We start from the raw sequence: 27,124 nt of genomic DNA, 5'->3' as shown, positions 1-27,124 counted from the left end.
TGTTGGATGTGGTCTCGTTGGTTCCGTTTTATATTTCCAATCTAGTGACGATTGAATAGCGTTCCAAGCTAATCCTGGAATAGCCGTCATGGTTGGTTCTTCGGGACCAGCTTCGATCAGTAAAACTCTATTCCAAGCATTGTCACTTAATCTTCTGGCAATAATAGGTCCGGCTACACCTGCACCAACGACGATGAAGTCGTACCTACGTAAACATACGTTTCGTCATAAATGTCTTTGCCAAAATGTTTGATCTTCGAATTCGTTGTTCAGATCATTTATTTACCATTCGTTCGGTATATCGTCTCTACCCAATCGACGGCAAGGATCAGCTATGTCGCATCTTGACATCATTAAATTCTGAACTAAAGTCATGAAAGCAGATTGGCCTCCGCAAACCGAGTCCATGTATTTTGTATCTTCGAAACTGCAGCCGCAACATCCTGTTGTGTTTGATATAATGAAGCTGTCGTAATTTATGCCCAGTTGATTAAGCTGAAAGAAACGACACCGTGTTAATGTTCCGTTGGATGTACGATCCGTTACAAATTAAATTATTTTTTTTTTTTTCATGAAATAAAAAGAGAAATAAAGAAAAAAGATACAACAAACAGAAAAATCTCATTAGGAGTATTAGTTAATCAGATATGGAAAGTATGTGACATGTTATGTACTTAACATTTCCATATTCCATAATCAGTGATAAAATAATTATTTTAATACGATTTGGAAATTTCTAATTGACTATACTATTTTTTGCTTTTTCTTTGTTGCATATCGTCTCATCAATAACGTAACGTCAGAATACATCCGTTATTTCGTTTGGTCAGTATTGAAAAAAAGATTTTAATATTAGTAATAATCTTAATCCATATTAGAATTTTGAGGTCGTATCATTTGATTTGATCGTCGAAATAACGGTGTGCCTTCCTACGTGACGTTTTTATCATGACGATTAATATTTATACTCACCATCGTTGGATTGACTTGCCTAGCGAATGCATACTGCACCAAAAGCAGGAGAAAATCGAGTAAACGCATTTTAAAAATCCGTATCATTGTACGTCACCCAAGATCATCTGTAAATTATCGAATTTACTTTTTATTAAACTAGTCTACGTTTTTTTTTCTTTCTCTTTCCTTTTCTTTTCTTTCTTTTTTTTTATTTTCTATCCGCTCACGTTTATCATACATTTATTCTGCACGATTAACGACGATAACCACGTTTTGATCAAATATAGATCATTTTGTTTTTCTCCAATTTTCGGGCCATTAATTATTGAAATTAAATTAATGATCTATTACATATGGTATTATAAAACATCATTAGATTCGATAGAGGATAACGATAGATTTAGATAGATACATAATATTAAGAAGACTTTCTTACTGATAACGACTTATGAATGTCAACGTATGCCATCGTATACCAACGATGTTTAATAACTATTCACTGTTAATTAAACACCAACGTTCTCTCCACCACGGTACTTACGATCGCGACAGATTTTCCATTCGGTTGCGCGCGTGTAATTTATCATTTCAGAGGATTTGTGAATAAAAGTGAAAATGATGGTCCATGCACTAGCGAGAAACCGTATGAACTGAAACAACGAAAACATAGAGAGAAAGAGAGAAAGAGAGAGAAAGAGAGAGAGAGAGAGAGAGAGAGAGAAAGAGAGAGAGAGAGAGAGAGAGAGAGAAAGAGAGAGAGAGATCAATACCATCGAGAACGTTCTAACACTCGTTATTGTAGCACCAAAGATAGAAAGTAAACGTTATTCTCATTCCTCTTACTTTCCTTTTATTTTTTACTTAATCGGCACTCTTTATTGCTTGCGATGGAAGAGGAAATTACGAGGCATCGATTATCTTCGATTTCCCTCAATTCTTTCCTTAAATACCGTTGTAGATAATGTGTAGAGAGTTGGTAAATGTTAAATATGATATGTCGTTACATAAAGAACGGTAAATCTGTAACAGGGATCGGATAGATAGATATAGTGGTTCTGCAGAACGTCAATAGAACGGCTAGGGTAGGGTGCAGTGGCCTCACGGCCACAGACTATAAGAGAACCAAAACGATAGATGCCTTTCTATACAAATAAGCAACATGCATGAGAGAGAAGGAAAGAGAGTTAGAGAGAGAGAAAGAGAAAGAGAGAGAAAGAGAGAAAGAGAGATACGTAATACATCGGAAGTCTTTCCGATAATGCTCGTCAAGAATCGTCTAACTAAATATAATCCAACTCGCAATACGTAACCTTCTCTTGAAATTACACGAAATATAAGAAGAAAATCGTGACAGGCATTTGAACGGACATATAAGTAACTCTCGACTAAAACGGAAGAGCCCTGACAGAATTTTAACAGATATTGATTATCGTATGTCTTATTCGTTGTAACGGAATAAAATTTTCATTATTATAAGCTTGTGATGATAAATTATTGATATTTTATAATTTTGAATATGACTATGCTCTTATTAATAATGAGTATTTACACTTTAGCGGTTTTTAGCGGTGACAATCTATCCATTATAATACATTTGATTGCTCCTGATAAGATACATTAGACGATTAAAAATGATAAATATTGAATGTTAATATTGTAATAATAAAATAATCATGACGGTCAGTATTACTTCTCCTTATATTATTGTAACATAATTCATCATAGAAATTTAGTTTTTGTCAAATTATTATATTTGTTAATTTTTAACTTAAAACTGATTAGTTGATTGATACTCGAAAGAATAATTTTCATTTATATCACGAATACATGTATATATATGTTCTTTACCCGTAGTTTCATTGTTTAATCGAAAATACCGTTAATAATGTTTTTTAATTGTCGCACAATTTTACTTCACACTATTATTTTATTATTTGTCTTATTGAAAATTATCTCTACGGTTAATCTAAATTATCTCTTCGATTTATGATAATTAATTTGTAAATTCTGGGGTGGTGATCATTGACAGTAGCCGTTAACGTGTTCATGTCCACGAGACAAATGTAAATTTGCTAATCGCGTGATTACGATTGTACGGAATAATCGCGAACTTAGTTCGACTTGATGTAACACGATGATTAGATAAAGAAACAAGTCACTTATCACGTACTTCCTCGGACTTGGACTAATATCATATTTGATTCGATCGAAAAGTAACACAAAAAGACAGTGAGCATGAAAATTGTATTGTACGATTTCTTCTTCTCCCTCTTATTTTTTTTCTTCTTTTCTTCTTTTTTCGTCTTTGAAATACCATAAGATCCCACGCAAGTTGGACTAGATAATCAGCGACATTTAGATTGAAATACCGAATGGCGCGGGGGCGCACGCGGGCGCACGAACGAAATCGAGTTTGGTACTGAAGGCAACCTCCGATTGATCGTACTCTTACTATTGGTCCGTTAAATACGTTTTACATAAGATAAATGCGTGTACGATCATTTCCCATTGCAACTGGTTACTACGAACACGGTGAACTCGAGTGTATGTACGTTGGTGGTAAACGCTACTGGACGAGTTTACTTCCGAGGACGAGGAAAGAAATTCGAGATTTTCATAAAAGCAAGTGGCGTTCAAAATCGATTGGATGAATATTAATTAAATTGATTAGTGATAAGTACGGTAGGAAGAGAGAGAGAGAGAGAGAGAGAGAGAGAGAGAGAGAAGGATAGTAAAATTGAAAGAGAAAGAAAGATAGAGAGATTGAGAGAGAGAAAAAGAGAGAAAAAGAAGAAAAAAGAAAGAGAGAGAGAGAGAGAGAGAGAGAGAGAGAGAGAGGAGAGAGAAAGATCGTTACCTGATGAAATTCAGTGGAACGTAGCGCGGCTGATGGTGAAGTATCGACTCAAGCTTGCCGGCTCGCAAACATTTTGGAAGCATTTGGAGCGTCGACGAGAACAAAGAAGAAACTAAAGGGGGAACGAACGGTGACTCGAGTCGAAAGGCGCGCGGCTACGAGTCAATGGTGGCTCCTGGACGGTCAACAGGAAGGTTGCTAATCGACTCAACGACCAAAAATATCAAGTAGACGCGAACAGAGGACGCAGACATTAAGACTCGTTCGTTTCCTCGGGGAAGATCGTTTGGCAAGAGGCAAACGTTGTTAGCCGCATATCGGTTAACCCGTCAGCCAAGCCAACCGACGAAGCTAGACGCACTAATTAAGAAGCCTCCTTCTTCTCTTCTTTCCACTCCTCGACCTCCTCTCTTTCGAGGGCCAAAGAAATCCCTCGTGTCTGACGGCGGTGAAACATCCGTGACGTGACGTCATCTCGTTTCCACTGCGTTCAGTCGAGTCTATTCGGTCCAAGAAGGATGCAACGTCGACGAAAGTCATTCCGTCGACGAAGAAAGCTGAACAACGATATAACCATGTGTGTGTGTGTATATATATATATATATATATATATCCCTTTGCATTGCAAGATGACGATTGACTTTTCTCTATAACTCTCGAGTCACCTCTAACTTGATGTTTCATTTATTTAATAAAACAAATCAGTATTTAAAAATTGCTTTTAAACTATATATGTATATATACGTGAAGCTATGAATTGGTCAAGAACAAACTAGGAAAATAATTATAGTGCAAAGGTGTGTGTTTGTATTCTGTTTCGTTGTCCAGCTTTCTTCGTCGACAAATGACATCCGTTAACGTTGCATCCTGCTTGAATCAAATAGACTTGTGTATACAAGGTGTCCGTTCATAGACATCAGAGCAAATATCTCATAACTGGTTGGTTATATTAAACAAAATTTTATTGAATAAAATTTGCACGGCTCTGAATCAACTATAAAGTGCATGTAAACATTCTTTTTTCTTTTTACTTGTAATTTTTTCGAGATATGAAGATCGATGTAGTTTTTTTCTCTTTTTTCTTTTGTGTGTTTTAAATCGATATCTTTAATATTTCTTTTTCCCATTATTTATATAACAGCGATCATTGGCAATCAAAATGATATATAATAAAAAGTTTTCACTATGTATTGTTTATAAGATAATCGACATCGTAACGATGAATTAAAACATTCATACTGTTCTGTGATCGATACTCAATATTGTATAAATATATTATTTACAAATCGAATAATCGTGTATTTGAGGAGTTGAAGATCAGTCGGAAAGTCAGGTTCTATTCGATATAATCGACTTCAAAATATTATACAGTCCGACGATTGTTTTTCAAGTTGTCGTGTAGAAAAGCAATTATGTACTTTAATATTTAGGATGCCGATTAATTCGTAAACAATGGGTAATAAAAGTTTTTCACTTGATATGACTTTAATTACAAATGACTACTACTATAAAAATATGCATAAAAATATTGTAAGTATCCATAAAAAAATAAAAAAGAAAAAAAAAAGAAAACGCGTTCACCTTCATGAACGAAAAAAATCACTAGTATAAAAATAACATTCTTTTTACACGAACTTCGCTGTAACTGATCTAGGTTGCACAAATTTTTACTATTCTTATACTTAAATCGATCGCGAGAAATTTGCTTGGACATCTATTAACGAACACCCTGTATATACATTTACACGTACGTGAACCGATTCTCCATGGGTAATAACAAGAAATAACGAACTATTACGATCATCCTGCCTAATGTACGAATCTTTCAACGAATCGAGAAATCTTTTTGATTACACACGTGCCAAAATTTTAATAAACCTTTTCGAGTTTGCGAAAGAAAACAAAATAAAAGAAGAAGAAAAAAAAAGAAAAGAAAAGAAAAAAAAAAGAAAAAAAAGCAAAAGAGAAGACTTCTCTTTCGATTATGTAAGCCAGTATTTCGCTATACGACTCTATAACGATTCGCAACGCACAAAAATGGTGAATCACTGTTTTTCTCTCTCACTCTTCCTATTTTTTTTTTCTTTCACTTTTCGCTTTACCTATCGTAAGATATATGATTTCACTTGTATTCGAAGAAAATTAAGAGGTACGGCTCGTTGCGAGAATCAACCACCGATACGATCTGATTATTTCTATCCGCTTAATTGTTAACACGATTTCGTAGGATTATAAGATCTTACCAAGTTCTTGAAGAGTTGATCAAATCAGGTTGATTCGAGCTCCAGTGAACGAATAGAGCTTCAAATGGTTCTGTCTTTTAGTATAAAGGGAGATGAAAGGTAGTTATTGTAGTAGAAATCATGTGGCACACTTGAGTATACATACGGGAAGATGTATTGACAAAGCATCTGAGCAAACGAAAACTATCGAAATGTAGAAATATTCGATCAATTATAAGCACATTCGAAATTAATCTTATTATTTTAATTTGCACATGTGCGTAATGCGAAAATAACTCGGTAATGTAACAAGATATATATACATATTTATTTAATTATTTCAAATAATTTTTAGAAGATATGATAAGATCTAGTTTACCGGTAAAAATAGTACATTGAATAATTCGTTGATTTTGCTTATCATGAATGACCTCGGCTCATCCAATCCTCCTTTATCATATCGGCACCTTTTTCCGCAATCATTATCGTGGGTGCGTTAGTATTTCCAGAGATTATGTTCGGCATAATAGATCCATCGATCACACGAAGACCTTGAATACCATGTACCTTTAATCGAGAATCAACTACACCCATGGGATCCTTGGCAGGTGCCATCTTGCATGTACCAATTGGATGATAGATAGTCATTGTGTAATGGCGTGCATGACATCGCCAATAATCGTCCGATAAAAATTGAAATATTGAACAAGCCGGTATTTTATTTGGATTTACTCGAGCATTGACATTTTGCATTGTTGCCGTTTGACTTATCTTATGTATAAACTTTGCGCCTTCTATCTGTGATAGAGAAAACATTTCATAAATGTCAAATTAATATTTATCGTATATTTAAGAAAAGTCCGTTGAAAAAGTTTAACTGATCGATTGAGGTATTAGTTTAACAATCAATTAATATTAAATATTAATTTGATATCAAAACGATACGTTCGTTGATATTTTGTTCTAATTTTCTAAGTTTTAATAATAACTATTAACTTATGTTAATGTATTAACATTAGGAAATAGGAAAGTACGGATCTTTACCAGAACTTCAAGATCGCGAAGATCGTTGAAGTAATTGGGTACAATGATAGGGTGATCTTCAGGATTCTTCGTTCTTAATTTGATATAACCTCTGCTACGAGGTCTCAAGAGAATTGGTATAATAGAGTAAGAATCCTGATAATTGATATTTTTGAAAACTTTTTCATAAAAATCATCCCTAAGACCAAATATCTTTTTACTGAATCTTCCACCGTCCAAATTCATAGAAGCCGCTGAGAAAAATAGCTGAATATCTGGATAATCTGCGGAGACATTCGAGTATCTGCAAATGAACGGTATTTTTTATAAAAATAATCCTGAGAAGAAATGTCTGTAAAAAAAGGATTCACTTACTTGGTATTAATAAAAGCCATTGCTTCGCATTCGGCTGCCGTATATAAAGGACCACTTTTTTTCTTAGCAAACTGTTTTAGCGATTTAAGGGAAATAAGTTTTGGCAATACGTAAGTGAACTGTTTGAATTTGTATTTTTCTGGTGGATCGACCAAGTAAACGATACCTCCTATCGCTACGTGATCTTGAAGGTTCGAACCAACACCCGGCGTGTCTTGGATCAATGGTATATCTAATTCCTTAAGATGATCCATTGGCCCAATCCCCGACAGCATCAGCAATTGTGGTGACTGTATGGTACCCGCAGATAAAACAACTTCGAAATTCGCACGAACGGTGTATGTTTTTTCATTATTCCGAAACATTACGCCGTAAGCTGTCTTTGAATTTTCTTTTATAAGAATTTTCTCGACAATCGAATGCGTACATATATGAAGATTTTTTCTTTTCGATGCCTTCCGAAGGAAAGCTTTCGAAGTACTGCAACGAAGACCGTCCCTGATTGTTGCATGAGAATACGTGAATCCCGTTTGATTCGATCCATTTATGTCACCTATTCTATAACCTATCTCTTTGCCAGCTGCTAACAAATAATCCGTAACAGGAGTTTGAAATTTGAAATGTTCGATGGTCATCTCTCCGTTAGTCCCATGATAAACGGGATCTAAACCTTCGATTTTGTTGCCCTCCGATTTTTTAAAATATGGCAGAACACTCTCGTAATCCCAACCAGGATTACCTTGATCTTTCCAATTATCGTAATCCTTTTTGTTGCCACGTACATAGAGCATAGCGTTTATCACACTACTGCCACCTAATACCTTTTAATATAATAACATCCTTTGACAATTTATTCGAACAAAATTCTATAGATATTAGATATCAGTTTCTAAGATTTCACCTTTCCTCGTGGCCAGTTACATTGCCTATTGTTCATCCCCAGGCAATAATACGATGACGGTTCCGTCTTAAATTGCCAATCTATCGGACTGACTTGATAAGTCGGAAAAATAATGGGGATATCCGATAACATCGGCTCGATTCCACCAGCTTCCAATAAAAGCACTGTCCAATTTTCGTTTTCCGAAAGACGATTCGCAATAACTGATCCCGCTGATCCACCACCGATCACCACAAAGTCATAATTATCCGAAAGTTTTTTTGGTAACAACGTATTTATCTGATTATCGTGATCGACGATGTCCGGGCGATATAACAACACAAAGATTTTTAATATAATTAGAAAACTCTTTTCCAGCTTATAAAACAGTTCGATTTGTAAGGGAGACAATTTTCTGATTCTGATCATTCTTAACGAATGAAATTTTTCTTTATTTTAAAAATGGAATATCAACGATCGATGTTTTCTCTTCGTGATACAAGGAAAAAATGTAGTTCTCGAGAGCCACATGCCTACATAATACACATAAATTGACCTCGATGTTCTCTTTATTCGTCGTGTCAGCAATTTTACTGTTTCGAATGAAATCAGTACTGATGTAAAACATCGATATTTATGCACTTAATATCATATATTTATTTCATATATTATTCTATATCTTTACATACTTTTTACAATTATTCATTTTACTAGAATACGTCATGGAATGACGTATTTGAAAATAATGTTATATTAATATTCTTACGAGATACAATAATATACATAAATTACAATTTATGTCAAATACATAGTCATTGTATAAAAAGTCCCTTACGTCGAAATGATGTCAAACTCTTTTGATATTCTGCAAGATGTTCAATAAATAGTAATTGAAAAAACAATAAAATTATATTCAATTATTAATATAAAATATCACTCGTTTTTAATGTAGAATTATTTAAAAAAGTCTTGATATCACTTTTCGTAGAAACTTTACGTTTTCTTTTTTTGCCGTGTACGTGCCTTAGCGTTAATTCTTTTTCTTTAACCAGTGCTGCTTAATCATGTCAGAACCCTTCTCGCCGATCATTATCGTTGGAGCATTGGTATTACCGCTGACAATGTTGGGCATGATGGAAGCGTCGATAACACGAAGGCCATTTACTCCATAAACTCGAAGCTCATGATCGACCACTGCATCTCGATCCCAATAAGGTCCCATTTTGCAAGTACCAACAGGATGATAAACCGTATGAGTATAATACCTAATCATACATTCCCAATGTTGATCGGTATACTGCGGTATATCCTTGCAATTGGGAAACGGTTTCGAATAAAGTTCACTACCGAATCTTTCGAAAGCTTGAGTTTTGCTGAGTGCAATAGCGATCTTGGTGCCTTCGACAAGCGTCGCTAGATCCTCGGGTTCTTTGAAATAATTAGCATAGATCAACGGATGATCAAAGGGATTTTTGCTTCTTAGCTTGATGATACCTCTGCTCTTAGGTCTTAAAAGCATCGGTAGTACGCTCCAAACGTCCTTCTCACTGATCGGACTGAAAACTGCATCGTAAAAGCTCTTCTTCACTCCATCGATCTTTCGTAATTGTCTACCGCCATCAGAATTTATCGAACCTGACGCGAAGTGTAGCTCGATATCTGGAAAATCTTCCGTGGCATTGGCATACTTCGTATTAATGAAGGCTAATCCTTCAACACCACCTAGAACGGTCAAAGGACCATCACCTAAGAGTGCGTATTGTACGACAGCTTGCACGTTGTGAAGTCTCTTTTCGACCATAGAAATTTCACTGTTCACTCGGAAAGTGAGACCACCTAAGCCAACGTGATCTTGTAAATTGTGGCCTACTTTTAGATCTTGTATCACCGGAATACCGTGCGCCATCAAGTCTTTTCTTGGTCCTAAACCTGATAACATCAGGAGCTGAGGGGAATTGATGGATCCACCAGACACGATCACCTCTTTTTTAGTATGTATGCGAAAGACCTTGCCACCTTTGATAAATTCCACTCCGTACGTTCTCTTCGAATTGGGATCGATCAGTATCTTGGTAACGTGTGAGTTCAATGAAACATGCAAGTTTTTACGAAGTCTCACAGAACGAAGGAAAGCCTTTGACGAGGAGCATCGACTACCACGTCTTATGGTACCCTGTGCGACCATGAAACCAGTCTGATATTCGCCATTTATGTCACGATTTTCATAGCCCATCTCTTGACCAGCTTGAACGAAGGCAGCCGCCAACGGTGTGTGCCATGGTGCTTCTTGGACCGTCAGATAACCACCCTTCGAATGATACGGTGTACGAGTCAAATATGGATTTTGATTGTCTTCGGACTTCTTGAAATAATAAAGTACTTCTTTCGAATTCCAACCAGGATTACCCTGTTGCTCCCACAAGTCATAGTCTTTTTTATTCCCACGAAGATAGAGCATGTAGTTTAGAACGCTGCTACCACCGATCACTTTACCACGTGGCCAGTTGCAACGTTCGTTTTCCATTGCTGAAACGATTGCAATACTTTCATTGGTATTCGATGTAGCAAGACTCGACAGATTTCTAACTCTTTCAAATGAAAACTTTCGACGCGGACTCTATACGATCACATTACGTTGTATGTTAGTAAAAGAAAAAGAAAAAAGTATCAAGACCTAATTCAGTAATACTTACCCAAGCAATAAGTACCCTGAGCTTCCGTCTTATACTGCCAATCGAGTTGAGTGAGTTGAAGATAACCAGCAAGAAGAGGTACGTCCGATATTTCTGTCTCCTGACCGCCAGCTTCTAGGAGTAGCACGTTCCAGTTGTTGATTTCGCTTAAACGATTCGCTACAACGGCACCTGAAGAAGGATATACATAGTAGAAAATTGTCGACAATTTTCATCGTTCTAGATCTAGTCGTTATTTAGTCGACTATTGAATAGTCTTATTAATACGTAATGTAAAGGGGAAAAAAAAAACTGTTATGTGTGCTCCTTCGAAACATGAAATATTAATCATAATCCTACTTGGAAAAGTTTATCTGAATTTTTCTGAATATAATTAAATACTGTATACGATTTCCATCTCTTTTGATAATGTCATTGAAATATATTCATTAATTATTCAAATTTAAGAGAAATGGAATGAGAAATTTGTCGTAGTCAAGGCAGTTGATATTGCAATTTCATAAAATAATACGATCTTAAACGTACGTTTAACATCGTTCGATTGTATCGAATAGTCGAGAAGTAAGAAGATCTCTCATTAATTTAATAATTATTTTGACGATAGGTAGGTACCTGCTGATCCACCACCAACTATGATGAAATCGTAAGATCTTAATAATTCTTCAGAAGGAACATCAATAGGTGGTGCCTCGTTGTCTAGAACTTCGTAATGGAAATAAAGTAGTGTGGCGGTTAAAACTGAAAAAAACCACGATAATCCACTGCTTGACGTGGGAAAGCCTCCAATTAATGCATTTTCAGGTCCCATTATGATTTATTTTATAGCTTCTGTAAAGTAAAATTAACTTTATTGAATAAAACACGAAGTATTTTTCTTTTCTCTTTTCTTTTTTATAAAAAAGATACAATGGAGCGTATAATTTACAATAAACCGAAAGCATTTCCAGGACTCTCTAAAGACACGTTGTTCCTGTAGAATCAATACCGATATACTGAATATCATCGTGTCATCGTTTAAAGATTCAACTGACTCGAAACACCATGGAGTATGCCGTTGGGAATAACAATGAAGAAGGAAACTTTCGACTGTTAAGTAATTCAGTGTCAATGCAAAGTTCCGACAATTTTCTAGACGTCACATAGATGAAACGTCGACAGAGTTTTTAATTCCTATTATTTTTTACTCTCACTATCAAGAGTCTATGGGTTAAGGTCATTAATTCGTAAAAAATTCGAGTTACACAAAAACAAAAAAGAAGAGAAAAAGAAGAACCTTTTAGAAGATATTTCCACTTGATGACATAATTCTTCTATATACCATCATCGCACAGGTTATTGTTCCGAATTAGATCGCAATTCTTTGTTTTCCCTATATAATACCACAATGCGATGTCTTTGAGTGGTTTCCCTGTTCGTTTTCTCGATAGTTTTCTAGGTTTCTGTGCCGCCACTTGTACGATTCTAATTCCAAGATTATTTAAGCGTATTAATAATGGATATTCTAGATTAGTTTGCGAGGAACGAATCGAGGATTTACAAAAACAATGTTTTGTACCTTTAGAACGAGAAACTTCTTCACGGTATAACGCATAAGTCTTTTTTCATGTTTCATTACATCAACGATTACTCACTTAGCACACACTCACGCACTTTGGAGAGATATTATTTCGATGCTTAACAAAAATAATATACACTGTTATCGCACAATCGAATTACGTTGAGAAATTACGGTTAAATAACTAACCGTATTCGTGTAAAATTTTGTAATAACTTATTTTTCCACGCGAGAATTCGTATTCTCTAGGTCGAAGTAAAGAACAAAAGGATATAGATTTTAGGAATAAGAGACGATCGAACGAAGCCGAAGGGCAGCTTCGTAAGAATGACCATGACCTTACTACAGACACGACTATCAGCATGCTGGATCCATTGAGATCCTATTCCAGAGTCATACGGTTACCTTCGAAGCGAACGGGTTTCGAAGCTACGTGCTTCTCGCATAACGGTCATCGACTTCCCTCTCTGCCTTTCTCCGTCACATTTCTCTATTTTTTTTTTTTGTTTCTTTTTCTCTCTATTTTTCCTCTCTCTTTCTCGAATTCTCTTTTGAGCCTTTTCCTTCTCATTCTCAAAAATAACAGAAATATTGGATCAATCCTAAATCTATATATAATATAAAGAATAATTATATAAGATGATTGTTATCCTCGTCGTCGTGTCATTATCATTATCATTATCGTTATTATATATCTTAATTTTGTCGGAAAAAAATAAATTAATGATACGACAATGATAATAAGTCTATTAAGAAAACAATTACGTTTATCAACTTGTTAAAGGAGAATTATTAACGGAAGCGAATTTCCTTCTTCCTTTTTTAAAATATTCTTTTTTTTCTTCTCTTTTTTTCTTATTTTTAAAAATAGTTCTACGATATCTAGTGAAAATATATTCTTTGTCGCGATAATTGATTCAAAAGTGTTCAATCCATTTTTGCAAGAGGAATGGATTGAATGTTCGTGAAATATGGTGTAAAAGTTTCATTCGATCAAATGCGTTACGTGACACATCTCACGCAAACGAAGGACGATCGCGAGCTAATGTTCGGGGAATCGTGTTCTTGACGTCACGAGCCAATGGTCTCATCGTGAAGAACGGTGTGGCCTCTCTACCAAACGACCTACTTTTAGTTGTGACAAGTGCAGGGAAGTGAGACGTGCTTTACGAGGCATCAGAGAATCGAGTCTCCTAGTTACAATATTGCCTCATCGGCAATTAATAATAATAATTATAATAATAATAATAATAATAATAATAATAATAATAATAATAATAATAATTACAATAATAATAATTACAATAATAATAATAATAATAATAATAATAATTATTATTATTATTATTATTATTATTATTATTATTATTATTATTATTATTATAACAATTTATCAATGAATAATTTAGTCTTAAGTCCAACTTCTTCTCTTTACTCGAAGAATAAAGTTACTTTTTCTTTATATCCAAAGATATTGAAAAGAAAAGATCCATTTATAGAAAAAAATAAATAATAAATGTTTACAGTTTATTTTCTATTATCCAAAATTAAGTTAAAATTAAATTAAAATAATATTAACTAAAAGAAAGAGTGAAAATAAAAGATTTTTCGTACTCTAATATCTGCAGGTTGGAAATAGATCAAGCATGTCGCCTCAAGACTTGCCTATGTATTTAACTTTTATGATAGCCGATTAAATAGTTTGATCAATTAAAAGTGATGTATAGTTATTTATATAGTTATTGCTATATAATTCTAGTACGAAATGAATTTTATAGAAGCCTAATACTTTTATAGTATATATGCCGTTTGATTTGTATTCTAAAAGCTCGTTACGATGTACATTCATTATTCTACGACGAGTTGAATGCAATTAAAAACTCATGACTTTGCGGATTTCTATGTAAAATAATTCATTATATTTCAGCAATTAAAAAGTTGCTTTGAAAATATTGCCAATGCGCAGCTGATTTTAGAACGAGGGAACAGTTGCTGATGATATAGACCAGCGTTTCTCAATCTTTTTGTTGTTGTACGACTCAACATATTTATTTGCAATACTATCGCAATCGAAATATTTACAATATAAAATTTTTAAAAACCTGATGGTTTAGGGCCACTGTATATTATTTTAAAGACACAGCTTAAAATAAGTCAGTTACTCCGTTATCATCGCAAACCCGCAAGAAACATCATACGAAAACTCTTTGGAAATCTTTTATAAAATTAATTACTTTATTCGCTTTGATGTGAGATAGGAACAGTAATTTCGTGGCCAATAGATTGAGAACCTCTGATATAGACCATGCATATTCAAACTTGTCGACGTGCACTGGTGATTTTCCAGTTGCTTCCAGCTAGTCGTAGAGTAGTGAGAGTAGCGAGTAACAGTATTTTTAGAATCAAATTAAACAACATGCCACTAGATATCGAAATGTTCATTAGCGAGATTGAGAAACGATCAGCAATATATAATACAAAATTAAAAGAATATTCTGATAAGAATTTAAAAAAAAAATTATGGATAGAATTGTGTGAGAAATTTGTTGAAAATTGGGATGATCTAAGTACTTCAGATAAGGAGGAGAAGAGTAAGTTCTTTTTTCTTTTTTTTTTTTTATCATCGAGTAGGTTTAATTTCGTCCAACACGTTATGTAAGTAATTATATCTTTCATACTCTATAAAAGTCTGCGTAGGCTCATATACGTGCCTTGAGATTACATTAAATTTTGAACAACATTATATTTTCTCGTATTTCCGTAGAATGCATTTCAGTGGCAAAATGAAATAATTTGCTAAATATATTCTCTGACGTCAAGACCTCAAATTTTGCCTCTTGTTCTAATAGGAGCAATACTCTCTAAAGGATATTAATAAAGTGTGTCTTCGAAACAAATTGCATCATATTTCTAATATAATTACAAAGAATGCAGTATCTTTTTTCAATACTCTCGCAAAATTCATTATTAGGTATTAGATGTTGGTATGAAATATTTGCAAATTGTTAGTTAATATACGAAATGAGCGGACTCTTTCGTATATTATCTCTTCTGTAGTTAAAAATATTAATTTTTTGTAGTTACAATCATTGAAATTTGTTTATTGATAAGTTTCTACAGAAATATAATAAGGCAAGGCATATTCTAAAAGAATATATGCCTCGTTCTCAAATATCAATGGTATTGACCATAAATTTGTATTATTACAATGTTAATTTTATTCACAGATAAGCAGTTACAAAAAAAGTGGAAAAATTTAAGAACATGCTTCAAAAGAGAATACGATGAACAAAAAAATGAGGCGTATGGGTCAGGAGGAAAAAAGAGACATAAATATTTATATTTCGATCAATTATTATTCCTGCGTGATTTTATCGAGAATAGAAAAATATCGAACAACTCTGAGTCTACGATCAGCAATAGAAATGACGTTGAAAATGTAATTGAAGAAACGGAGGATATAAGTCATATTTCTCCTGTTATTTCATTAAAACCTATTGCCAATGTAATTAAACGAAAGAAAATTTCTAACAATACGTTTGAAGAATCATTATTGCAAATGTTAAGAGAGAAGAATGACGAGGAAAAGGAAATAGACGAAGACAAATATTTCCTTTTGTCATTGCTTCCATCGTTTAGAAAACTTAATGAGGAACAGAAATTTATTGCTCGCATAGAGATAATGAATGTTATGAGGCGTGTGCGTTTACCAGGATATCACCGTACTCAAACTGATTCCAATTTAATCTCTTCTGATAGGAATATTTCTTGAATGTCTACGTCATAGTATTTTTTGTTTGTTTCTATACTAGGATAATAAGATGTTGAAGATGTAGTTAGTCCAATACTGACAAATAAAAAGTATAGAGAAGATCTCTCTTCCGTTTTGACGTTTAATTATCTAAATTATTATATGTATGTTTTCAATAAATAAATGTTTAACTTTCGAAAATAATATTATTATCTACCTGTTAAAGTTAGTCAGAAAATTATTTCTTCGACGGCATAGTTAACCGTAACGTAATATTTTTATATAAGATTCTAGGGTCCAATAAAAAACTTATCAAAACTTTCAACACTCATTCGAAAATAATTAAAGAACTTTTTATGTTCGCTCACTTAAGTCGTTGAACAGTTTATAAAATTGCCCATTACAAAGTTTACGAGTTACTGTTACGGATAGACTCAAAATAATCTTTTTCTTTTTTGCTTTTCAAAATGAGAGCACAAACACATGCGATTTCTGTGAAATCCATTTCGTGTTAGTGCAGTATAGAGACTATTTAATCGTTCAGTGCGTTCGTACCAGAAGAAAAGAGCAACGTTTGAACGATCAAACTATATAATCGTCCAATATAAATGTAATCAGTGCGTGAAACCTAACATCGCCATTCGAATGAAAAATATCAAGAGAAATTAGATCGGTCTCAATTTAATGATATTCCATAACGTTATTATCATGATGATGTATAGATTCTATCATTGTGATTTTTATATTCCACAGGAGGATGCTGCGGATCAATGAAAAAGAAGACAATAGTCGGCGGTTACGTTTTCACTTGGTGGTTCGTCACAGATGTCCAGCGATTGTCGCTCGAAGTAATGACATTAAATCCAGTTTGCGAGAACGTCGAGACTGCCCAAGGTGTACCACTGACCGTCACCGGAGTGGCCCAGTGCAAGATCATGAAGGCCGACGAACTTTTACATACTGCCAGCGAACAATTTCTCGGAAAGAGTGTCCACGAAATAAAATCAACTATATTATCCACTCTCGAGGGCCATTTACGTGCAATTTTAGGTAAGAATTAACTTCTATGATCATATTTATCGACATTTTCCGTGGCTTTATCTCATAATGCTAGAAATATAATAAATTCGTTGCCGCGTATCGTGAAAATGGGTCGTGTTTAGCCACGGAACGAAAGAACAAACGTCACGGGGTTATTGACCGACTGTACAAAGGATGATCAAAGAGTTTACTCGAGGGGAATCCGCTGTGACGTATCTTTGGGCTACCATTTTTTTCGTGTTTTTTGTTTTATTTTTCTTTTCTTTCTTTTTCTTCGTCTTTTTCTTTTCCCTGAATCTTTCTTTTCAATCATAAAACTGACGAAAGATTTTTATTTTCAGGTACGCTCTCGGTCGAGGAGGTTTACAAAGATCGCGATCAATTTGCTGCACTCGTACGAGAAGTCGCAGCACCTGATGTCGGCCGTATGGGTATAGAGATCCTCTCATTCACGATAAAGGACGTTTACGATGACGTTCAATACTTGGCGTCACTCGGAAAAGCTCAAACTGCAGCAGTTAAACGTGATGCTGACGTTGGCGTCGCTGAAGCTAATCGTGACGCTGGAATACGCGTACGTTTCTCTTTTTTTATTTATTTCTTTTTTTTTGTTTTTAAGAAAGAGATAAAGAATATTCATCTAACTTCATCAATATTCTTTATTCTTTTTAACAGAACTCTTTTCGAAGAAAAAGTTTTGCTTTTCAAAATATATGCTCGCTTCTATGTATTATTCAGCGAATTGGTAAATATGCTTAAGCAATAAAGATCGTAAAATTTGCTTGTTCGCAGGAAGCCGAGTGCGAGAAAGCGGCTATGGACATTAAGTACAACACCGACACGAAGATTGAAGATAACGCGAGGCTCTTCCAATTGCAAAAGGCTCATTTCGATCAGGAGGTCAATACTGCTGTAAGTGAAACCATATGTAATCATTTTTATAACGTATTAATACGTACCTATAAATTATGTTTCTTTTTCTTCCTTTCTTTCCCCTTTTTTTTATTATTTCTTTTTGTTGTTTTACTCTTCTGTAGAAAGCCGAAGCCCAGCTCGCTTACGAATTACAAGCCGCAAAAATAAGGCAACGAATACGAAACGAAGAAATACAGATAGAAATCGTCGAGAGGCGTAAACAGATCGAAGTAGAGGAACAGGAGGTACGTCGAAAGGAACACGAACTTCAAAGTACTGTGCGATTACCAGCTGAAGCAGAACATTATAAAATTGGAAAAGTGGCTGAAGGAAAAAGGTGAAACTCATATCTTCACTTTTCTTTATCTGAATATAGTGCTAAAGGCATATATTATTGGATATCGTTTGCGCATATTAAAAACGAGAGATAATATTCATACATTTATAAGAAAAAAGTTAAAGTTATTCTTTATAATATTTTAAGAATTTATATAAAACTGTATGGATTAAGTCAAAAAATTGAAAAAAATTATTTTATGATTTATTTTATATTACGATTATTTATTATATTTTACATAATTTAGAAAGGTAACTTAGAACAAAAAATATTAAAAATTTATCATTAAGTGACATTGCATAATTTGTTGCATTTTCATAGTTTAAAAGTGAGTCACATGCTTCCGGGTTATTTTCTTTTTTTTTTAAATGTCTAATTTGTATGATTATTCATTCGATTACTTACAAAAAAAAAATTATAAAGAAAAAATATAATAGGTCTATCATTGCACATTTCGTTAATTTTCCATCAATATTTTCATATTTTCAAAATATTACAAAAATAAAATACCGTTATTAAAGAAAAAGAAGAGGAAGAAAAAATCGCTAACATTAATCTAAATCGTTTTAATATGATTATAATTACAAAATTAATAAATAAATACCATTGTTAAACCACTTTTTTGTGGATAAAATAAAAATATAGATCATTTTCAAGATTCCTGAATAATATTGAAAATAATCTAATTCGTCTAAAATATCAAAATAACACATTGTTTTTTTTTTTTATTTGTACAATACTCGTAAAGATTTATAATTACAAAAAAGATTTATCATTACATTATAACATCTAGTATTGTGGAAAATATTTTGTTATATAATGAAAAAATATGTTTTATTAAATACAAACGCAGTTTTCGATTTTTCAATACGAAACATATATGACTTAATTTATTGTAATAATTATTGGCAGACACACACGCACATATATCATATACCATGTGTAATATATTTTTAAATGAACAGAACGCAAACGGTGAGCGCAGCTAAAGCCGAAGCCGAGAGGATTCGATTGATCGGAGAAGCCGAAGCTCAAGCTTTGGAAGCCGTTGGAATATCGGAAGCTGAGCGTATGCGAATGAAAGCTGTAATCTACAAGAAATATGGCGAGGCGGCGATACTCAATATTGCTTTGAACGCCCTGCCGAAGGTAAAGAGACGGATCTTTTATATATATATATATAGACACACACACACATTATATATGTACATCAAAACTCGACTTCCGCTGTATAAACTTTTGTAGAAAGTTTTGTCATTCTTTTCTTACTTTTTCTTTTTACGTACGTTGCTTCAAAACTTCAATTTTATATAGGAATAGTTGAAAATCTCATGTGAAATATTTCACTTTGTTATGAGATAAAAACTTTTGCAAAAGTTTTGTAATTTTCCAATTTTGTCATTTGTCGTTGGCATGTTTTTGCAAGCTTGTATTCGATTTTGTCAAATGAAATAATCCAAATGAAGTATAATTTACTTCAATACGATTGAATTTTTTCTAATCGTTTCTTCTCCTGTTCGTAGATCGCTGCCGAAGTTGCAGCACCGTTAGCAAGAACGGAAGAGATAGTTCTGTTAGGTGGAAATGATACGACGAGCGGTGAAATCACACGTTTGGTAGGTCAAGTACCTCCAGCAGTTCAAGCCTTGACAGGTGTCGATCTTTCAAAGGTAAAATGTTTGTTGTACATGTAATTCAAGCTAACGTTTACGTAATACTACCTGTTGCATTTATCGTTTATTTCTTTTTCTTTAGGTTTTAGGAAAAATACCAGGTGCGAAGTAAGACATCGCGTCTGAGGAAAGATCACACCGACCAGGCGAATAATTCGCCAGAATTTCTTTATTTTGGAACAAAATCTATACTGCCAAAGACTTCTCTGCTAAACTCCATTATTTACCGACGGTATTTCACTTTTTCCTGTTTCCCGAATCACTCTACCTCACGTTCAAATGGAACGAAGTCGAATAGAAAAAGAGAGAGATAGAGAAAGAGATAGAAAAAGAGATAGAGAGAGAGAGAGAGAAAGAGAGAAAGAGAGAGAGAATAATACATTTCAATTTATGTTCTATAAAGATGCGTTGATTAAAAATCGATCGTATTATCGACAAATTATCTTTAATTTTTACGGACAGTGAACATGCAACGCACAGTTAATACTTTTGTTTTCCTTTTGTTTTCCTCATTCTTATTTTATTGTTGTTGTTGTTGTTGTTTTTCTGTTTTCTTTTCTTCTTTTTTTTGTCTTTTTTTTTTATAAATCTTCTGATGGAAAAAATATTATATTTCTCTTATTGTATAGAATCCGACTTATTCAATCGCACTCGCATATCTCGCGTTTCTTCCTTCCACAAACACAAATCTACTTGTTGTTTTTCTTTTCTCTTGTATCTTTTTTCATTTTTTAATTCCATAACAGACGCGCACGTATGTATGTATCAATTTAGGTAAGAAAACTCTTGAAAGGAGATCGATCGAAATTTGTAAACGTTGTTAAATCTAAATGATTCAACGACGTGTAATACACAATAAAACGTCCCGAGACGCGGCGAATACGAAAAATTTATTCTCATTCGCCGTTCGGATATTTTAGTAATTATAAAATTGACTAGCCACTGATATTACGAAGTAGCGATCGAAGGTAACGTCATTAATAAGTTTACGAGTCTATTGTGATTGAAATTTTCGATCATTGTGTTCAACCTATGGTATATGAATAAAATTAAATCAAAGAAAAGAGAAAGGAGAAAGAGAAAGCGTAGAAACGCGTATGGGATAAGATTATGTCGGATACTTTTCTTAGACATTTGTATATACTTATTTAAGCGATCGTATGTATGTATGTACATGCGTACAGAGTGATCCATTTAAAGCTAAGATTTATCGTAAAATAAACATTTTGGAAACTTCGACGAACGATAAAAAAAAAAGAACGAATTAAGTAAGGAAGGAAAGAGAAAGAAAAAGTCAAAGATAAATGGAGAGAAAGAAAGAAGTATGTATATAACTTTGATTTCTCTATCATTAGATTTCAATCGTCGAACTGATTCCATTATCTCGTAATGTACATGGCTTTAAATGAAACACTTTGTACGATAGTGTTAACCCAGGTCTCCGTTTACGAAATAGGAGATACTTTGTTCTAATTCGTCGCGTTAAAAAATCTACACTGCATGCTCTTGTACTACGTATCGGAACTAATACGGCTTTTCAAATGGATAATAACATATTCCGAGCAGAAGAGTGCCAATCTGTACATACCGATATGATCTTAATGGTGAGAAAATTAGAAAGGATAATGAGAGACACACTGATCGAAACTAGGATCTGATATTTTTCACACAGAGAGAATGGATCATTAGATCTTTCTCGAATACATCGTATGTATTTTACATGTACATACATTTTTGAAAGGGAAGTTGGGAGTCGTAAGATTGTCAGCCATGAATAAGTCTTCCCAAAATAGAAGAAACCAAATAGAAAATGCAACAAAACAAAAAAATAGCGCGTTTACGGCAGTACAAAAGAAAAAAATAAATAAAAAGAAATAATAAAGTAAAATAAAACCATAGTGTCACTTCTAGTGGCACTGGAATTAATTAAGCGATAAAATCGTATTAGCGACCAAAGAAGACGAAAGGACGTAAATTCGTTGAAAATAATCAAATTATACATTCTCTTCGAACATCGTATAGCCTGTATAAAAAAAAAGCAAAAAATAACAAAAAAAAAACACAAAAAAAGGAAAAAAAAAAACAAAAAAAAAAGATATTTTTTAGCGAATAATTAGCGCGACCGTTCCGATGCATAGTAAAATACGAGCCAAAAATTCGCTTCACCCAATATATATATATATATATAATATTATATATTACATATAATATTATTATATTAATATGTAATATTAATATATATAATAATATATTAATATATAGTATTAATGTATATAATATATAGATAATATATATAATATTATATATATTATACACACACACACACACACACAAATATATATATATACACATATACACTTAGCTTGAAAAATTCTTCGAGTTGAGAATAATAAGTTCTCGCGTGTAAGACATACATACACATACACAGACATATACACACTCACGAGGTGTCTTTAAAAAGATAATTTTAAATAAAGGATTAAAATTGGATCTTAAAAAGTGTTCGATTGTATCATCGAACGTCCGATCGACGGTGAGAATCTTTATTCGATCAATTCCGTCAAAGAGGATACTCAAGTTTGAATAGCTTAAAGTGATTCGACGATAGCTTATTTATGTTAAAAATAATATCATCAAAGTTTCAATCGTCGCTTTCAAGATCGCTCTAACTAACAATAAGTGGATTCCATTGTGACAATTTTGAATAATCTTTATTTTTCATTCTATATTATTTTTAAATTGATCACGTGATAGTATTCATATTAATCTTTTACATTTTTTCAATTCATTTGTTTTTTAATCTTTTCATTAGCTTTTTAACCCTTTCGATACAGTGAAATTAAATCATAAACTTGTTCTTTTCGATAAACAATATTAAAAATCTATGAGGACAAAATACAAAATTCAAAAACAAGAAAAACAAGTGATTATATGCAGTCGAAAAAAGTGCTTATATATCTAAAATAACTAATACATTTTTAAATGAGAATCTATCTATATAGGAGGGCTATCTATTGAATGTATGTATATGAAAAATGTAATATATATATATATATATATATGTCCATAGTAACGAAAGGGTTAATGGATATAACGCCAACTTAAATGGTTGAATCATTTTTACTTCGCAATTGAAAAAGGTAATACATTCGATTTAATCTTTGAAAATAACGATTGTACACAAAATGGTATTTATATATTATATTATACATAATTAAACACGGACTCGTTCGAGCCTAGCTAAGCCAATTATTTACGTTTAACACTATAAAATCTGCATTAACAATGCAGTATTTTAGCAATTAGTTTTAAGATATTAATTTCGTCGTTTTATATCGATGTACTACTCTCGTTGTTAGTAAAACGGTCTTATTACTACTAATCCGTCTAATCCGATAATATATAGTCATTATTATTATTATTTTTATTATTTTTTTTTCTTTGTATCATTGTAACTAACAGAAAGCATTAAGAATCGCATGTATTTGATAAACAAACCGTTTTTATTATACTCCAAATGTAAATTCCAAGCAAGATTGTATATTTTAAATTTATTAGAGAAAATTGTTTTAATATTAATATCATTATTATTACTATTATTACTATTATTATTATTATTACTATTACTATTATTACTATTATTATTATTATTATTATTATTATTATTATTATTATTATTATTATTAGTATTATTATTATTATTATTATTATTATTATTATTATTATTAGTATTATTATTATTATTATTATTACTATTATTATACATTCCGCTTGATTTATTTTCATGCACTTTTATTCTTGGATGATGATAATGATGATGATGATGATGATGATGATGATGATGATGATGATGATGATGATGATGATGATGATGATGATGATGATGATGATGATGATGATGATGATGATGATGATGATGATGATGATGATGATGATGATGATGATGATGATGATGATGATGATTATGATTATGATAATGATAATGATGATGATAACGATAACGACGACGACGATGATTTAATGACACAATAATTATAATTTTCTGTATAAAACAAGATAAGACATATAGGATGAGCGTGCGATTTATCATCTGACTGTTTCTTTTCTTTATCTCCTGTAAGATCCGCTATATAGGATCTTGCTGTATATCGAAGAGGGATTTTTTACATTCTCTTTGCAATGACCCATCAAAAAAATTAACAGGCAAACAATTGATATTATTTGGACGCACAATTTTTTTTCTAGTTCTTTGATTCATGTTCCATCCTCGTTTGAATAGACGATAACAAAACAGATGGTATAATCTCATGCTCGATGTATACATACCTTCGCCGTCTTCGATATACATACGTATATACGTAACGTACACGTTAGATTTCGAAAGACTAAGGATCTTCGTTATGTCAGCGAATTTACATCCATTTTATGATTTTTTTCGAGAGTTTTCTATTTTCTAATACAAGAGGATTCGATAATCGTTGGTCTAAAAAATTGTTCTAAAACAGTATCTTCTATATATTCTTCTAAATATCGATTGTATTATATCGTACATGGTCTCATTACAGAAATTCGAACCTTTGAATCTCAAACCTATGTAATGGTTGCCTTAAAATATTTTACATTTGATAAAATCCTTTTATGATACATAGTGAATTTGTCATATATATAGCTTAATATGTATGCATGTACAGGATGATTATAAATTGAGCCAGTTAATTATCTTATTTGTTATAAACAATAGAAAGTAAATTTATCAAGAAAAGTTTCACGATTTCATGTGTGAAATATTTTAAAAGTACGAAATAGCAGATTCAATTTTCGCTTAAACCGAAAGTTTTATGATTTTTACCGTTTTTTAGGGAACATTCTCATTTTTCTAATTAATTAGATATTTTATTCGATTATCTTTAAAAAATTATTAAACAAATAAAAGCATAAAGTTATGAATTAACGAGATATTAGCGTGTATAATTATATGAACAATAGTATATACTTTTAGATGTAAAGAATCTTAAGAGGTCATGAAAAAATGAAAAATACACAAAACAATCTTATAATAAGTTTAATTATTACCTAATTAAAGCTATTAATTGAAAACACAAAGTTTAAAATTAATTTATAATAATGAACAAAATGATAGCTTACTTAATTCAATAAATGTCCAAAGTGTGCACCATTACCTTATATGCACAATTAACATCTTTTAATCTTATTTCTTTGTTCATATGTTTTCTAACATTTCAGCTGTTATTTGATTAACAGCATTCATAACTTTTATTTGTAATTCTCTTTAATTTGTAACTGTTTTGACATTATATCTCATCTTTTATAAATTGTCACATAAGAAGATTTAATAGTATTAGATCAGGTGATCTTATGGTCATCTATCAAATTGTGACATATACGATCAATTTCATTATATTTAATGTTACTGTTTCTGTCTACATAACATACTTCAGACGTTAATATCTCGTTCAATATTAACTTCAAGTCTATATCTTTTTAATAATTTGTTAAACATAATTAATTAAAATATCTGATTAATTAAAAATATAATATATTCCATAAAAAGAAACTAAGAACCCATTGAACTTTAGGTTTAACCGAAAATAAGATTTTTTTTTTTTATTTCGTATTCCTAAAATATTTAATATATAAAATCATGAAACTTTTGTTAACATATATATTCTTTCTTCTATTGCTCTTAACAAAGGAGATATTCAACTGACCCTTCATTTCTAATTAATTAATCTGTACATGTAGGTATATATAATTTTAAAAAGATGTTAAGAGAGACAAAGAGAGAGAGAAGAAAAAACTATACTAAATTTTTATGCATTGTATCGAAGGTCCTTAGTCGTAAGATATATATTGTAATTAAAGTCCACCATTGTAATTACTTAGAATATGCACTTTGATATACATACGTGTTGGAATTGTCCATTATTGCATAAACAAGCGCATACATCGATGTTTATGTCGTGTGCAAACAAATCGAATCTCAAGCAAACATCAATTTCTACGTGAATGCTTATATTATTATTATTTTTTTTTTTATTATTATTTTTATTATTATTTTTATTATTATTATTATTAACTATTATTACTATCATCATCATTCTTATTCTTGTTCTTATTATTATTCGTATATTTCTACTTTTTATTATTATTATTATTATTATTATTACTATTATTATTTGTATTATTATTAGATGCATCCAATCGTCGTACGAACGCACGCACGTTCACTTGCCATTTTTTCTTGTATGAAAAAAGAAAAAGAAGAAAATCTGAAAAAGAAACCAAAAAAAAAAGAAAAGAAAAAAAAAGAAAAAAAAAAGAATTCCGGTGTGAATCGTTTGCAGAATTTTTCATAAGCAAAGCGCAAGAATAAGCGCGCGATTTCTCGCAACTAGACATTACCTGTGAATACGACCAAAAATAAATTAAAAAAGAAAAAGAAAAAGAAAAAAAGGGAAAGAAAAAGAAGAAAGAGAGAGAAGCTTAGACGAAAGGGGAGGATACTGAGATCTAGTTAGAAATTCAAAATTTACCAAAGTGTTTAGGATGAATTAAACTAGTCTTTTGTAAACTACAAACACAAAATAATATATAATATATTAATATATATTATATATATACATACATATATATATATATATATTTTCAGAATTATGTGCTAGAAATGTCTGAACGCGTAGATAGAAGACAATATAATAACTGTGTCACGTTCTACTCTAATTGAAAGTAATGAAATACGCAATGTGAATTAGCGCATATTTTTAATAAATGGATCGTAAAATAAACAAGTCCATCGCGTATATGATATGCATACCTTTTAACGATGA

General features: G+C 32.2%; 2 protein-coding genes across 5 annotated transcripts in view; one reads left to right on the top strand and one right to left on the bottom strand.

Annotated features, from left to right (window-relative positions):
* Positions 1–27,086, top strand: part of LOC127062351 (flotillin-2) — a 102,820-nt gene extending 75,734 nt beyond the window's left edge. For 2 of the 4 annotated variants that reach the window (XM_050990369.1, XM_050990368.1), the window contains 7 exons: positions 17,064–17,360; positions 17,693–17,925; positions 18,144–18,263; positions 18,389–18,603; positions 19,569–19,752; positions 20,127–20,273; positions 20,359–27,086. In XM_050990369.1, the coding sequence (XP_050846326.1) occupies positions 17,064–17,360; positions 17,693–17,925; positions 18,144–18,263; positions 18,389–18,603; positions 19,569–19,752; positions 20,127–20,273; positions 20,359–20,388 (1,226 nt within the window). In that variant the 3' untranslated portion in view covers positions 20,389–27,086. Of the gene's footprint in view, positions 1–14,270; positions 15,151–15,786; positions 15,999–17,063; positions 17,361–17,692; positions 17,926–18,143; positions 18,264–18,388; positions 18,604–19,568; positions 19,753–20,126; positions 20,274–20,358 lie in introns of those variants that run through there. The other 2 variants (XM_050990370.1, XM_050990367.1) reach the window with 2 other exon arrangements.
* On the bottom strand, positions 361–18,454 carry LOC127062638 (uncharacterized). Its single transcript, XM_050991226.1, has 11 exons — positions 18,311–18,454; positions 11,617–11,832; positions 11,005–11,175; positions 9,343–10,837; positions 8,812–8,925; positions 8,333–8,741; positions 7,432–8,252; positions 7,078–7,360; positions 6,055–6,831; positions 973–1,079; positions 361–495 (listed from the first exon to the last, which is right to left on the bottom strand). Exons 2-9 carry the CDS (start codon positions 11,810–11,812, stop codon positions 6,454–6,456), a joined length of 3,867 nt encoding a protein of 1,288 aa, XP_050847183.1. The 5' UTR covers positions 11,813–11,832; positions 18,311–18,454; the 3' UTR covers positions 361–495; positions 973–1,079; positions 6,055–6,453.
* Positions 27,087–27,124: the final 38 nt, after the last annotated feature.

This window comes from Vespula vulgaris, chromosome 3 (genome assembly GCF_905475345.1).
Source record: "Vespula vulgaris chromosome 3, iyVesVulg1.1, whole genome shotgun sequence".
Classification (NCBI taxonomy): Eukaryota; Metazoa; Arthropoda; class Insecta; order Hymenoptera; family Vespidae; genus Vespula; species Vespula vulgaris.
This window is presented reverse-complemented; position numbering and strand designations above follow the sequence as displayed.